This window comes from Hakea prostrata, chromosome 4 (genome assembly GCF_041222555.1).
Source record: "Hakea prostrata isolate BN-2017 chromosome 4, UWA_Hpros_2, whole genome shotgun sequence".
Taxonomy (NCBI): domain Eukaryota; kingdom Viridiplantae; phylum Streptophyta; class Magnoliopsida; order Proteales; family Proteaceae; genus Hakea; species Hakea prostrata.
In genome coordinates, this window is record NC_142603.1 from 3820236 (window position 1) to 3834612 (window position 14377).

At 37.5% G+C, this 14377-nt stretch overlaps 2 protein-coding genes across 2 annotated transcripts; both read right to left on the minus strand.

Annotated features, from left to right (window-relative positions):
* Positions 1-988: 988 nt before the first annotated feature.
* LOC149017151 (triacylglycerol lipase 1-like) lies at positions 989-9388 on the minus strand. Its single transcript, XM_089151476.1, has 9 exons — positions 8897-9388; positions 8682-8795; positions 6628-6768; positions 6393-6503; positions 6142-6285; positions 6022-6062; positions 5843-5919; positions 2820-2915; positions 989-1491 (listed from the first exon to the last, which is right to left on the minus strand). Exons 1-9 carry the CDS (start codon positions 9101-9103, stop codon positions 1166-1168), a joined length of 1257 nt encoding a protein of 418 aa, XP_089007602.1. The 5' UTR covers positions 9104-9388; the 3' UTR covers positions 989-1165.
* A 2490-nt stretch (positions 9389-11878) lies between these two features.
* SLY1 (F-box family protein) lies at positions 11879-12931 on the minus strand. The gene has a single exon (XM_089151478.1). The coding sequence runs from the start codon at positions 12731-12733 to the stop codon at positions 12137-12139; it is 597 nt and encodes a 198-aa protein (XP_089007604.1). The 5' UTR covers positions 12734-12931; the 3' UTR covers positions 11879-12136.
* Between the last annotated feature and the right edge of the window lie 1446 nt (positions 12932-14377).

Below are 14377 nucleotides of genomic sequence, written 5' to 3' on the forward strand. Positions count from 1 at the left end.
TCTGAAATACTCTTCATTATTCTGCAAAATCCACGTCATAATTGTGATGACTATTTTGCAAAATTCCATCTTTTAACAAGTCTTACTAGAAAAGTTAATGGAAAACAAACAAAAGAGCTGCAAGACCATTTTAAATCATGGAAAATGTAAGGACCATAGTCATCTTATTCAATAAGGCCATAAGGGGGAAGTTCCTTACCACTCAATGGAGATTGTGAGGTTCTTACACAACTGAAATATCCAAATTGAAGAGGAATCTCTTCAATGGACATCATTTTCTTTTGAAGGGTCTCTGGAATAGCAAGGGAGAATTTGAATATCCAACAGTAGATTCTTCAGTAAAGAGTTCACTTCTAGCGTAGGAAAAACTTTCAAGTTACCATCAAAGATTGCCGACCAACACTTCTTAGTTAAGAGGTCATAGCTTTAACTCTCCTTTATGGAATAGGTAATAGTTCCCCACCCCCAATATAGAGCTACTAGTACCCAAGAAAAAAATGAAGCACTACAGCATAGAGCATATTATTCCTTTTATTATTGGAGGATAAGAATGAGAAGCAAGCATTATAATATTTTCGTTGCTACACGTGCTGGTAACTATGGAATGCCAAGACCATCAAAGGTTATTCAATTAGTAACGACCAGCACCTCTTAGAGAAAGAGGTCACGGATTTGAAGCTCCCTGTGGTATATATAATAGTCCTCATTCCCTAATATAAAAGCCACCAATTCCAAAACCTATGGGATGCTAAGCATGACAAGGTAGGAGAAGCTGCATGGAGAGCGTCTAAAGAGTACCTACAGACCAATTACCTTGGGGCACGGCTAAGCTAAGCCCATCTGTGATTGAACCCCCAGCCTAGGAAAGATGGATAGTTCTGCCAACACTGGCCCATCGCCCAAACTGAAGGCTTGGGCTTGGTATTGGGCTTGGGCTTGGGCTTGGGCTTTGTTAAAAGAAATCATTCGGTGTCCCATCCTTGCTATTTCAGACCCCAGCTGGTGGGCCTCTTCAGGACTCTAAATAAGTTCCCTCTATATTCTATAATATCCCCCTCTCTCTAAGAGAAAAAAGAAATGCTTACAACAGATGCATATATATACAATTACACTTTACACCTACAGGTAAAATTCAATGAACAGAGATTACAATAACCGAACACTTTTAAGAAATACTAGAATTTCCAGTACGTGATTTAAAGAACCCAATCATATTGTTGTAAACGTCTTCTCTTGCTGTCATACTCAATATGAAGTCTATATGACCATACTGATCAAGATAAAGCAATTGTGGGTTAGACTGTAGTTCTTCGAGAGTCTGCTTTAGATCTGTCACATCTGCTAAAGCATCATTTCCTCCATAACCCACCCACAAGGGCAACGATCTGGGTATCTGCTGAAGTTCAAAGGGTGGGGGTTGGCGACTGCCATATCGCTTCAGGTTTCCCCACAATCCATAGTCATATTTGGCAAAGGTACCTTTACGTATCACTGTCAAATGGAACGGTTGAGTTAGAACGTCGCTTAACAAGAAAAAAAACAACAAATAAGCCATATCCCAGTTAAATGAATCATGAATACTAAGTGCAGAAAGAAGTAATTCTGCTTAGACAGATAAAACAAGAAATAAGTTGTGCAAATAGGGATTCTAGCTGTATACTCCCTGATTCATTCCATAGTTTGAATATCTTAGAGACCTAAACATAATGTACATTAAACTCTGTATTCTTGTAGTTAGGATTTCATTGAACAAATAGTACAGCACTGTTTTGTTGCGAAATACAAAGACAGGCAAGCCATGCACGAACCTCAAAAATATATAAGAAGAAACACAGCAATGATCACTTTCTGTTTTGCTACCATGTAAACTATCTTCTCTTTTTTTTATCTTTTTGGGGTAGAATACTGTGTAAGATGTCAAGAACAAGTAATTATTACCTAAAAATGTGAAGCAGGAGAAGAAGATGAGAAGAAAAGGTGGACAACAGAGGAGTTCATGGTAGGGACCAGAACACCAATGCAGTGAACCATATTTATTTATTTTTTTTTTTTTTTTTTGGGGTGGGGTGGTGGTTAGAAAGAACCAAATTTTTAATAAGTGTGCAATTACAATGTAGAATTAACTTAAGTGGGTAAATTATACCCTCTTTTTCTTTTTTTAGCACAGGTGTCCAGCACTTTGGCTTGACTATTCCACCAGGTTCATACTAAACCCACAACCACACAGACTAGGTCAGTTATCAAGGTTGAATGAGAACCATCCAACTTTCACCGAAAGCAATGAAGAGCGTTAAGCACTTCTATGTGAGTGACCTCAAAGTATTATGAATCGAACTCAAGACCTCACGCTTCCTTGGGTGATCATCCCTTGTCAACTCGACCATCCCCTCGGGATTGTGCTCACTTCAGAGTTTTGATGGAATCCATCACATTAGTGCTAAAAGGTTGTCCCTAGTGCACAAGGCCTTCCACACTTAGTGGGGACTTAAGCAGGTCATATGCATACAACCTAACCCTTGTTTCCAAAGAGGCTGTTCCCAGAACTTGAATCCATGACCAAGAGTTCAGCAAGTGAAAACTTGATCAATGCACCAAGCATGACCTTCGCCTTTGGTATACCTCATTTACAATATACAAGCAAGACAGTTTATTGGTATAAGCAACATTATCAGCCGATCAATGACTTAAAAGGCAATGTTTCTGGTTAAAAAACAAGACCACTGCACAAGTAGTACTAGAAATGATATAACAGTTCCTGCAAAGGCATGAATGGCGGAGAAGATGCTGCAAAAAAGGGAGGGGGAAGAAAAACTGCATACTCTGAAAAAGGTGACGCATATTCTTTGACGATGTTGGATGAGGCTCATATTCAAGATAGAAGTCCACTCGTGAATCATTGAAGCAACAATTCTTGCCTGCAAATTAATCAATTTTGAAAAATCAACAAAAAAATATGAGATAAAGTACATCAAGAACAACATACGTCCACACCACCTAATACAGACAGGCACCTTTCTATCTTATCAATTTCAGTTGTATATGCTAACTTAACAAACTCATTTTCATATTTTGTTTCAAAAGCATTGGTGCAACTCATCAACTAGTAACTATTGGGGTCTTATTGACTCTCCAAGGAATAGGCTTATTGTTAGCTCCTGGGGTCTTCACCTCTTCTTTCCGGTCGTCTTCTTGATTGGAAGTTGTCCCCCCACACCGCCCCCCCCTTTCCCCTTCTCTTCGTAACTTTTTTTTTTGTTTAATTTAGTTAGTTATTCAACCCCCCCCCCCCAAAAAAAAAAAAAAAAAACCAAAACTAGTAACTACTAAACAATTCAAAAACATCTAACTAAACCATCTTCACTTCGTATTAGGAAAAGAATTTTTCATCCTGGTAGGTGAAACACTAATGCTGTAAGAAAGCCCTTACTGACTTAAAGATAAATCACAAGAAAACTGCATCGGATCCAAAGTACAAAACAGTGTCCAACCTCTGGTAACTTCCACAAGCTCTGCTTTACTTTTAAGGCTGATTGAAAGAGCTCAGTGAACAAGTTAATGTTGCACATTAAAACATACTGAGGATGAAACTTAAGACACCAATGCATTGGGGGCAACAATAACTTAGATGTCTTCAAGGTTATCCAATGCTGAAGACGATGATAACTCAACCAATCACACGAATAATATTGATTCTGATAAATGGGTAATCATCCATTCATATGATCTCTTTTTAGGTTGCATGAAAAAAGTCTATGATTACTGGCTAATTGCAACCAAGGAAGCTTTCTTCTCCAATCCAAGCATGCACAAAAGATAATACAAAGTCATTTAAGAGGATTGAAAACAGGACTGGTTCCAGGAAGTTGTAGAAACCCTGAGCGTCAAAGAAATCAATTTCCTACCAGTGATCTCAATCAAAATATTTTAAGGTATGGAAGTGACTCAATTTACATGGCTGACTCTGTGTTAGAAAATACCCTCTTTCTTTTAAGTTATCCGACCATTAAATTATCAAAGGGTGGTACAACATCAAATTATGAAGCATTTTCATAGAAAATGCTCTTGTCAATCCGGTAGATAAAATTCAAAAGGTTAGGGAGAAGGGGGGGGGGGAAGAAGAAAGAAAGAAAGAAAGACAACTATGACCATATGACATACTGGGTCCAACATTTTTCATCGTAAAGCATAACAGAACTTCTTGGACTTGAGCCCAGAAAAGAACTGTTAAGCAGCAGAAGTTCAAACTCCACATGCTAGTGCCTAAGCATGGGCACCACCACATAAAAAGTGCAAACCCATGCCAAAGGCTTCCGCACAAGCAGAGTCCGGAGGGGCAGTTCTCCTACGCAGTCTTACCCTAACAATTTCAGTGGGAGGCTTTTTATAGGGGCACCACCACATCAGCCTCCATAAACACAACAAATGGCAGGCCATTCCTAAGTGTGGAAAGACCACACTTTCTCTTCCAATGGATCAGCATATTTGTTGATGGTCCTTTGTCAATTTTAGCCTTCGATAGCTATTAAAGTATCATTGACTTCAATAGTTTATCAAAGTTCTTATAATCTATGTTTTTATGGATTTTTAAAATAAAATTCAGAACTCAAGTGTGTTTTTGAGTTTTCAAGAATTGGAATTTTTATTATTCAAACAAGGAAATTTCACAGATCCAAGATCACATTTCATTATGGTGAATGCTGCTGCTACCACAGCAGTTTACTCAAACAACTATAACTTCTCTTCTGTATCTTTTGTATTCAATTTTTACGTTGAACTAACAGTGTTACTTTCATGATAGTTCAGATGATTCTTCAAAATCAGTATTACTTCTTAGCCTTTGATAGCAGGGAGGGGGGGACAAAACACCACACCTGAGCAGAATCAGTTAATACCACTACCCCCCCCCCCCTCTTTGGCTTTCAAAATGATTTTCCGTACTGCATTATTAAAATCCAGGAATTGAAGAGCTAGAATCCCTCTAATGGAAATCCCAACCATAATCTCTTCCTTTTCATCTAACTGCAGTATATTTACTTGCTTACAGACAACATATAATGTACAACAGGACCAACGTTGAGTCTTCCCACGCATAACTGCACCCAGTCAAAATGGTAGCAAACTATCACAGTGAGGCTCCACAGTTGGGAAGCCTAATGCTGAGGTACTTGAAACAAAATTAAAATTTACCACTTTTTCCAGCATTATTCAAGACATGGATTTGAGCTTTGCCAAGTTTTCCCTAAGAGCGCTCTGGAACTGTCCAAGACAACCAATTTTTGGCCAAGTTCTTCATTTTGTTGCTTAAGCAAGGCTTGGTGGTCAACTGTGGCACATCCACTTAAACATTTTGGACAAATTTGAAGCATCATTTATTCATTTGGCCAAGTATGCCTAGATTTCAGATTTCCACCCACAGGGCTGCTGTGATGGATTTCAAGAGATTTATCAGTCCAATGATGAATGTTGTTTGGCATTAGGGTCTGAAACCAAGCTACCAATTTGGGTGTTTCCCCCAACCCCCCCCCCCCCCCCCACCAAAAAAAATAAAATCAAGATTTTTGTATTCAACCTCAATATTCTTAATAAACAAGTCCCAGGAAATTAAAGGAAAACTTCAAGCTTTTAACCACTGTAGGGGTTCAAAATGCCATCTTGACTTGAAACACCAGGAAGAAGTGCGACAACATTAAATATGTCCATAGATGGATAAAACAATGTCAGTTTTATCATTTGATGAATTCGTCAATGGGAATTTTTTATTTTTTTATTGAGGGGGGGGGAGCCGTGAGGAGAGGGGGGTGACAAGGGGTGTTTAATAGAAGAAAGTAAGGATATGGGATACCTGTAATCGCATAGAGCAAATTGCTACAGTCAATATGACCATCACATACAGAATCCAATAATTGAACGGCCACATCACTGTATACAACAGAAAACACATAAACACGACAATAATTAATAAAATTCACAACTTAGGTAGTATGAGTTGACAAATCAGAGTAAGCACATGAAGAAGCAGACCTTCTAAAATTAAGCTCGTGGACACCCATAGCCAGAAGCATCTAAATACATAAAACCACATAATTATCAAGCAGAAAAATTGATCACAGCAAGCTTTGCAAATATGGACATGCAAGATACCTGATCAAGATGCATGAAAACCATTCTACGTACAAATGGAGAACTGAGGTGACCCAAGTAAGATATAGGACACAGTAGGGCCGCAGCTTCAACCATCTCCACTATATCTGGCTGACTGAAAGCAGCTAAAGCCATCATGGTTCCCTATGATGAAATGAGCAAAATAAGATCTAATTGGTACAAGCGGCATTATCAGATGGCAGCACTCGAATGCAAAAATGAGATACTAGTTCCAGGAAGAAAGTTGGGACCTGGGAATGCCCCACGTAGAAAATTTTGGAGTTTGCTGTCGAGTACACGTAGGTGACCATTTCTGCAAGGTCATAAAGAGCCAGCTCCTGCCAACTCCAATCCCAAAATTCCTGCAACACAAGAGTAGTCTCATAAAACTCACATAAAACACAACCATAAATCTGCTGTTAAATGGAATAAGAAGGATTACAAACACAAAAAGGGAAAGAGGCAAAAGCTCTTTATTTTCCATACCTTATCCTTCTCGGAAAGATAACTGTGTCCATGACTCCAATGGGTACCTCGTACATTTCCAACCCATACATCAAAACCACTGTCCGCTAGGATGAAGCCTAATGATTGTTCAATTGAATTCACAAACCATGTATCTCCTCCCTGCTCATTTTTGTGATTTGAGAAAATGCTAAAGCAAAGGAGGTAAACCAATCAAGTTTCCTCCTATCAATTCAAAAATAAAGTTTCATGGATAAACATATATCAGCTGACATCATTCAAATTAACTGGATTTGCTAAATGAATTTCATGCTACAGTTACTCTGATTAATGCTGTATTTTCCAAGTGACCTACAATCTGAAATGATGGTGAATTTTTTGTATTCAACTAAAATATTTGTCAATGTCGCCAGACAACATGATGCAACCTCCTCCTTTCCTCAGGATTTTGGCCAAGCATAAGTTAGGGTGTCATTCTAAATATACGTCCAAAAAAAGAGAGGTCAATGGTTAAAGCACCTTTAATTGTTTATATTTCAGTACTCTAATTTCCAAGTTGCCAACATGCATAAGGACACAACACCTCCCTCCCTCTCTTCCCCAACCTGGAAAAGAAAAACCTCAAAAGGGAAAAAGAAAAGAGTGAGGACAGCAACTCAACTCTAGCACTATGATTTAAGGACTAGGTTCTCATACATGTAAACAACAAGCATTATCATGTAGGTGATTAAGGAGAAACCACTGATGCAGATTCATCAAAAGCTTGCTGGCAATATCAATTAGATTATCTTCAAGTCTTCAACAACATCACTGTCAAAATGCCTTCAAAGTTGAAGAAGCATTAAGCCTCCTTCAATGATTTACAGTTTGCAAATCAAGGTTCTACCATCAAACGAAGCATTTAAAGAAAGGGGCGCTTGAAGTTGTAGATAAATTTGAATTGAGAGTGAACAGTGATGACAGATAAGAAATAGTGCTTGAATCTTCAACGGTGGAGGTTCTACTAAAGAGGTCTACATTGAAGAGATCAAAGAAAACGGTGCTAAAATGGAAGTGGTCGAGAACAGTCCACAAGAAACAATCAGCATTCAAGATGCTTTTCTGTGAGAGCAGCTTGTGCTCCAAGAAATAGATAGGATTACCAAAGTTGAGAACTCCATGCACACAACACTCATGAGTCGTGACTGATTTTGATTCACAGGCTGATCACATAAGAGCTAGTTATGCCATCATGGTTCTTTGGAGAAAAAAGCTCCACATCTTGAAGACTACAATCCTAAAGTGTACAAGTACAACCAACCAGAATTCTGTTGGGGAAAGGTCAAGCCTACAACCCACATGTTGTCCCTACCCATCCTGCCCCACCCACCAAAATAAAAAAAATATAAAAAACTGTAAAATTCCAAGATAGAATTTTCAAGATTCAAAGGATTATCAAATTCATAGCAATAAGTCTGGAATTGGGTCTTATACACGTCAGGCCTTTGATCCCATCGGTTTTCAATGTAATCAATCACCTTTGTGAACCTAAAGTTTGGGTAAGATGTTAGTTCTATACTTACTTTTATTTTATTCTTTATTCTTAAATTGAAATAGTTCAACCAGTGACTCAATTTTAGTAACTTTAGCAGTTTTTCTCTTAAATGTTAGTTAGGATGGATTAGGGCTATATTTTAAGTCTCTTTCAGTTTCCTAATCAGTTTGGGCTACCTAATAGGTTGAGGATTGGATAGGCCTTTCTTTTTTAGTCCATGAGTCTATTTCTTAGTCCTCCATAAAAGGTTGTACAGTGAAATATAGGACACGGTTTTGATATTAACAGAAAACTTTCTGCTGTTTCTTCTTATCAATCTACGACTTTTGTCTTAAGTTTGATAAAGATGGTGGGGTTGTTGTTTGATCCAATCCGAACTTGCGTTACTTGCACTGTGGATTAACTGGTAACTCACGCCCTTCTATGAGATGAGTTAAGTACTTCAAAATCCAAATTATGATTCAAGACATAAAATTTTAAACTTGACACTAATTTCCAACATCTCCTAGCAGGGATTCACAGGTGATGAAACAAAGCTAACCTGAAAGAGGCCGTGTTGAAGCAGAATTGGAGGGCCAGCGCTGGTTCTAATTTCTCCACCCGCGTGAGAAGAAACACGTTGAAGAGCCAATATGTGGCCATCTTTAGTTTGAACCTGAAGAAAGCGAATGCCCAATATTAGTTCTAACTTTGACAGTGAAAATTATGATAATCAATGAAAAGAGTGACAAAGAAAGATTGAAGAGTTGAGATTACAGTGTGTTCGGAGCAGGGATAACCGGCGGGCTGAATAAGCTCGGCACACAAACCCCTGGTCCCTGATCGGCGGCGAAGATTCCACTCATCAGGTAAGCAGGTGATCACACCGGAAAACACCAGCAACGCCAAACAGAGAGAATTCGCCACCGCCATCACAAGCCCCATTTCCGAGCTTCGCTTTTTCAGAACACGCGTGGAGAGCATTCTGCTCTTTTCCTCTCCTCTGCCATATTCGTTTCTTTGTCTTGTTGGGCTTTCTTATCTTGTTCTGAGTTCTGACTATCTATCCAGATCGATCTCTGCGACAAATGATGATTTTATTTTTATTATTCGGTGAAGTGCAATCGATGATTACAATACTCAATAAAAATACTGCTTCCATGCCTTCTATCAATATATTCTACACTCAAAACGAATTCTACCAAACAAATAAACAAGAGTTCGCAATTAAAAAAGCAAAACGAAACAGAAAAAAAAAGGATACAAGGAAAGCGTGCAACTTAAGAAATTGTTGTGACTTTAATCTGGAAAACAGCAATTAATATTATTTTAAAAACTATTTTTATTAGAAATATGGGATGCAATGGACTCCACCGAGGCAGAGATCGTATATTTACATGATCGAAAATATTTCAGCTTGATTTTTGACATATGTCAAATCTCAAAGATGTTGTTTTTAATAAATCTTTTAAATAATGTTGCGTAAGTTCTATTTTAGATAATTATTAGGAAAAAAATTTACTTTAAAATTGGAGGCATGTCAAACTCCAATGATGTAATTAGGGCTGTTTATTTACTTGAATTTTTTTTTTATTTGAATTTGGAAATTTAAAAAATATGGAGATTTCAAATCTATGGAGTCATGGTTCATAAAATTAACTATTTGGTTTGCCTAAATCTTTGGAATAAAATTTGTAGATTTATCATAAAAAAAACTTATTGAGTCATGGTTCAAATGTTTAATGACTTTTATAGTAGGGATGAAATCTCTAGATTTCACCTCACACCCATAAATATACAAATTCACGTTTTTAGTGTAAAAAAATAAATCTCTAGGTTTCATGAATTTAGGGATTCACACAACCAAATGGGTATAAATTCTTATTGTGAATCCAAAGATTTCATGAATTCATGTAACCAAACATATAAGTTTTAAAATTTGGTTAACCAAACATTTTAAGTTTAATCATAAATTTCATGAATCTAAGGATCCATAGATTTCATTTCACATATTCGATTAACCAAACATTTTATCTATCTCTCTAGATCTCTGAAATTTGTAAGTTTAAAATTTGGTTTACCAAAAAACAAAGTGTGAAATATTGGACATTTAGAAAATATAAAAGATTTTTACCCAAAAAAGAAAAAGAAAAATATAATCAACATAAAATCAATATAATAAAAATTAAAATGTTGGGGGCTTTCTGAAATCCAAAATGTGTCTTTGTTGTGAGCTTTGTAGAGGACAAAGCTTATGAGTGATGATATTGTTGTAAGCTCTTTGTTCCTCATCATGTTGAGCTTGATTAGTATACTCGTTTTGTTTATTCTATTAGGAGAAGGTTGAGGTCTATGGACTAAGGTAGAAGTTCAACATTTGCTATGCCCTAGAATGTCTAACCTTCACCTTAGCACTTGGGTGGAGGTGGAATTTTTTCAGGATCCCTATGTAAATATTATGGACATCCTTTATATAGAACGGTAGAAGTAGTGCAAGGTCAAGTGTTTTCTTGTAACTCTTCTTTGTTCTGTTACTTATAGGCTTTGAGCATCGATCACATGAAAATAAAAAATAGTTAAATGTTAAGATGAGAGAGATGCAAAGCAACAAATGAAATTTTATTTTATTTGTTCATTTATTTATTTTTTCGAATTGAGATTGGTTAGGTTGACTTACAAGCACTTCGACCATGTCTTAAAAAGTAGTTGTTACATATAATTTAAATATAAGACAGAGATTTGTCTCTAGTCATTAAGATTAATACATCAAAGAAGAGAATACATAAAATGATCATAGAGATATGACAAAGCGAATTCAAACTTCAATGGAAATGATTAGGAAGCAAGAATCTATATGGTTAACACCAAATTTTTGGATAACACAAAGAAAAGGTAATAATTATCCTCCATAAATTGTTTGTTCCCTTCAATCACATACCATCCTCCTTACTAACAATTAATAGCCATTTAATTCATAATTTTCAAAAAAGAAAGAACCATTTTTTTTTCCTTTTTGGGGAAGACTGAAGAGAGAGAATCATGTATTTTACAAAAATTAGAGTAACAAAATGATTGTGATTAGCTTTCAGTTAATATTTGGTGAAACATCCCATCAAAATTCCTAAACAGCATTTGAGAATTGTAATTACCAAGTGATGCCCATCCAGTCCATATCGAATAATTTGTAAGATTACCCAGAAGCAACTGATAAAATCTGGGTTTTATGCCGTTTATTTTGAGACCATTGATCCCAAAACCTTATCCTTTCCTATCTGAAAGCAGACAAGGAAGTTCACAATAGTCAGATCCCACCTGCAACATCTTAATTCGATTCGTAATTTAATCTGAGAAACACGAAAACAATCTCTCATCTTATTTCCTAATTTCCAATTAAACGACAAATGGTCCAATGTATCAAATTCCCATTTTCTTTCTGAAACAAGTATTGGGTTTCTGGATCTAGGTTAGAACAGGATTAAAAAGAACACAACATGCCAAAGCAATTCAGAAACCTCATTAGTAGACCAGTCTGAGGACGACGAGTGGTTTCTAGCGCTAGCAGACGCCAGAAATATTCAATTCCACCGCTTCTTTATCCGGGGAAAAGAACAAACAACGCTGGCCAATCTCTGCAGCTCCAAAAATCTTTGGTTTCATAACCAAAGCCCAAGTTGTCAAAGCATGAATTTTTAGAAAACACAGATGAATTGAACAATAAGAGAAAGATAAAGATCAATGTCAGCGAGACCTTCAAAGACAGAAGAAACTTAGACTTGATTCATCTATACAACAACAATCATCAATCAATCCTTGAAAGTAACAAACGAAACACAAAGCGAAGTTGCAAAATATGATACCATCACATATCATATTAAGGTGTTACAGATCCAATCAAAAGAAAACCTTAATCTAGAAGTGAAATTGAAAGCCTTAAACAAAGGGTAAATAAGAGTAGACAGAGATCAAGAAAACCAAAGTCAAAGAGGGGTAACGACTAACGACCGAGATGGATGCGGTTCATCGGCTTCCTCTGTTGTTGACATTCATCTTTTCGAAATAGCGAATGGAGAGGAGAGAGAGGGAGAGTTGAACCTCGTCTTTTCCCCAGTGGATCGATGAATTTGATGGAAGAACCGGAGGAGGCAAAGCAGGAGGGAGAGGCGAAGACGAAGTAGAAGTAGAAGAAGAAGAAGAAGCAGATGGTAAGAACGAAGACGAAGCTGATGATGAGGGCAAAAGTGAAGGCGACGGTAAAGAAGGGGGTTTAAGGAGAGGCCAGAGGCAGTGAGAGTGGAGTCGCCGGAAACCACCAAGAGCTAAAACAACAGAGCGGAGCTGTTGAGTGCCACATCCGGTGTTGGCCCAGTGACGAGTGCAGATCATCTCCCATAACCTCTCGTCTTGAGCAGTCTTGTACCACTGTTTGTTAACGCAGGAAGCAGTAGCGAGTGAACGCGCGTCGACGTGCTTGAGAACCTCAAACAGAAGATCCTCATCAAGATGCACAAATCCGTTCTCTTCACGCTCTTCCTCTTCCAAGTCTTCCTTCTTCTTCTTCTTCGCCTTGTCAGCGTCAACGGCCAGATCTTCCTCTGTGTCAAGCTTTCTCTTCATCACTTCCTTCCCTGATGATTCTTCAGCGTCTGTCTTTCTCTATTAGAATCTGAGTCAGTTGGAAACAACTACAACAAAAAGAAGAGCCATGGAGATGAAGAGGAACAAAGAAGCAGGAGTGAGGAGACACAGGTACAGGAGACGGCAAGATGCGAGAGGTCAGATTTGCATTCTTCCGGGAACTTAGATTTTTGTAGTATTATTATTATTATTATTAATTATTAATTATTAATAATCAAAGTAATAACAAAGAAAAAAAAAAGAAAAGTGGGTAGGGAGTGGGGGAGGGGGGAGGAGGAGAAGGAGACGAGGTGGGGAGCCAGTGGCCTCTCATCTCATCTCACAACTTCTGTTCTGTTCTGATGTCTCTGGAGACGACGAAATTACTTTTTCTCGTGGGGCCCACCACTGACCCATAGCCTCGCATTTCTTGGAGTTTTTCGATGATTGACGGGTTCTAGTAATTGATACACTTCTCACTCTTGTTTGGTTCTACTTTGCAACTTTATTACTCCATTACTCTACCCATGAATTGACAGTTCTGTCCCCCGATCGATTAAGATTTAATTTTTTAATCGAAATTAAGATTTAATTTAATGAGCTTAAAATAGTATAATTGTTGGACAGATCATTGATTTGTTTAGTTAGTAAAATATTATGATTAATGTATGTGTGGGTTTGATCCTTGAGAATGCAGTCAAAGTGCACACAAGCTGGCCTAAAAATTTAGAAAGGATGTAGGAGATACAATAATATTTTCATGCAGCATTTCCTTCCTCCTATGTTGAATGGATTCTAGGTTTATGATGGGTTCCAAAATCCTAGAATGGATCATGATTAAATCAAGCAATTCATTTGATATAGAGGCTTGTGTTACCATCACACCACTCTAGTACACATTAAAATGAAAGTCCACTTTTGATTTTAATAAAAAAATTAGAAGTAGAATCCACATAATCACCCCTACTGAAGCACGAATGAATAGAATAGATTCCCAAATTACATGCCCAACCTTTATCAAATATTATTTATAAATGAAAGCTACAATTACCTAATTTCGTATCTCTTTCCTTCTTCCATGCCGTTTCCCTCCCCGCCATCATGGCTCTCCTCCTTTCTGCCCAACAAAACGAATGGTGTTGGAGTATTATGCAACAATATGTATCACTCATCACAATGGTCTGTATCAATTAGGTTGCAGCAGGTTAAATTATTATATAAACTCAATTTGACCAACCTTGGATGAGTTCCTTCAGGCCCATGGGTTCAATTGCACGAGTTCAAGAAGTCCAAGGTTTCCACCACCATTGGCATGGATCCCTGCCTCCACCAAGGGGGCATTATAAGATCAACAGTGATGCTACCTGAAATCAAAAAACAAAGCATGCTGGGCTTTGGGTTATCATTTGGGACCATAGCTGAGCACGTATTCTACTCATTTTTGAACTTGGTGACGGATTAATATTCTGTCCATTTTTGACAAGGAAATGGACTAGATAAATTTCCACCCAGTGAGGCATCTCCTTTTCCTATGGAGGACGTAAAGACAATGAGAGTTCAGTCACTTATGAGCACAACTATGTGTCCTATATCAACTCCTTGGTTATAGAACTTATATATATATTTGTTTCCTTAATTTTGTTG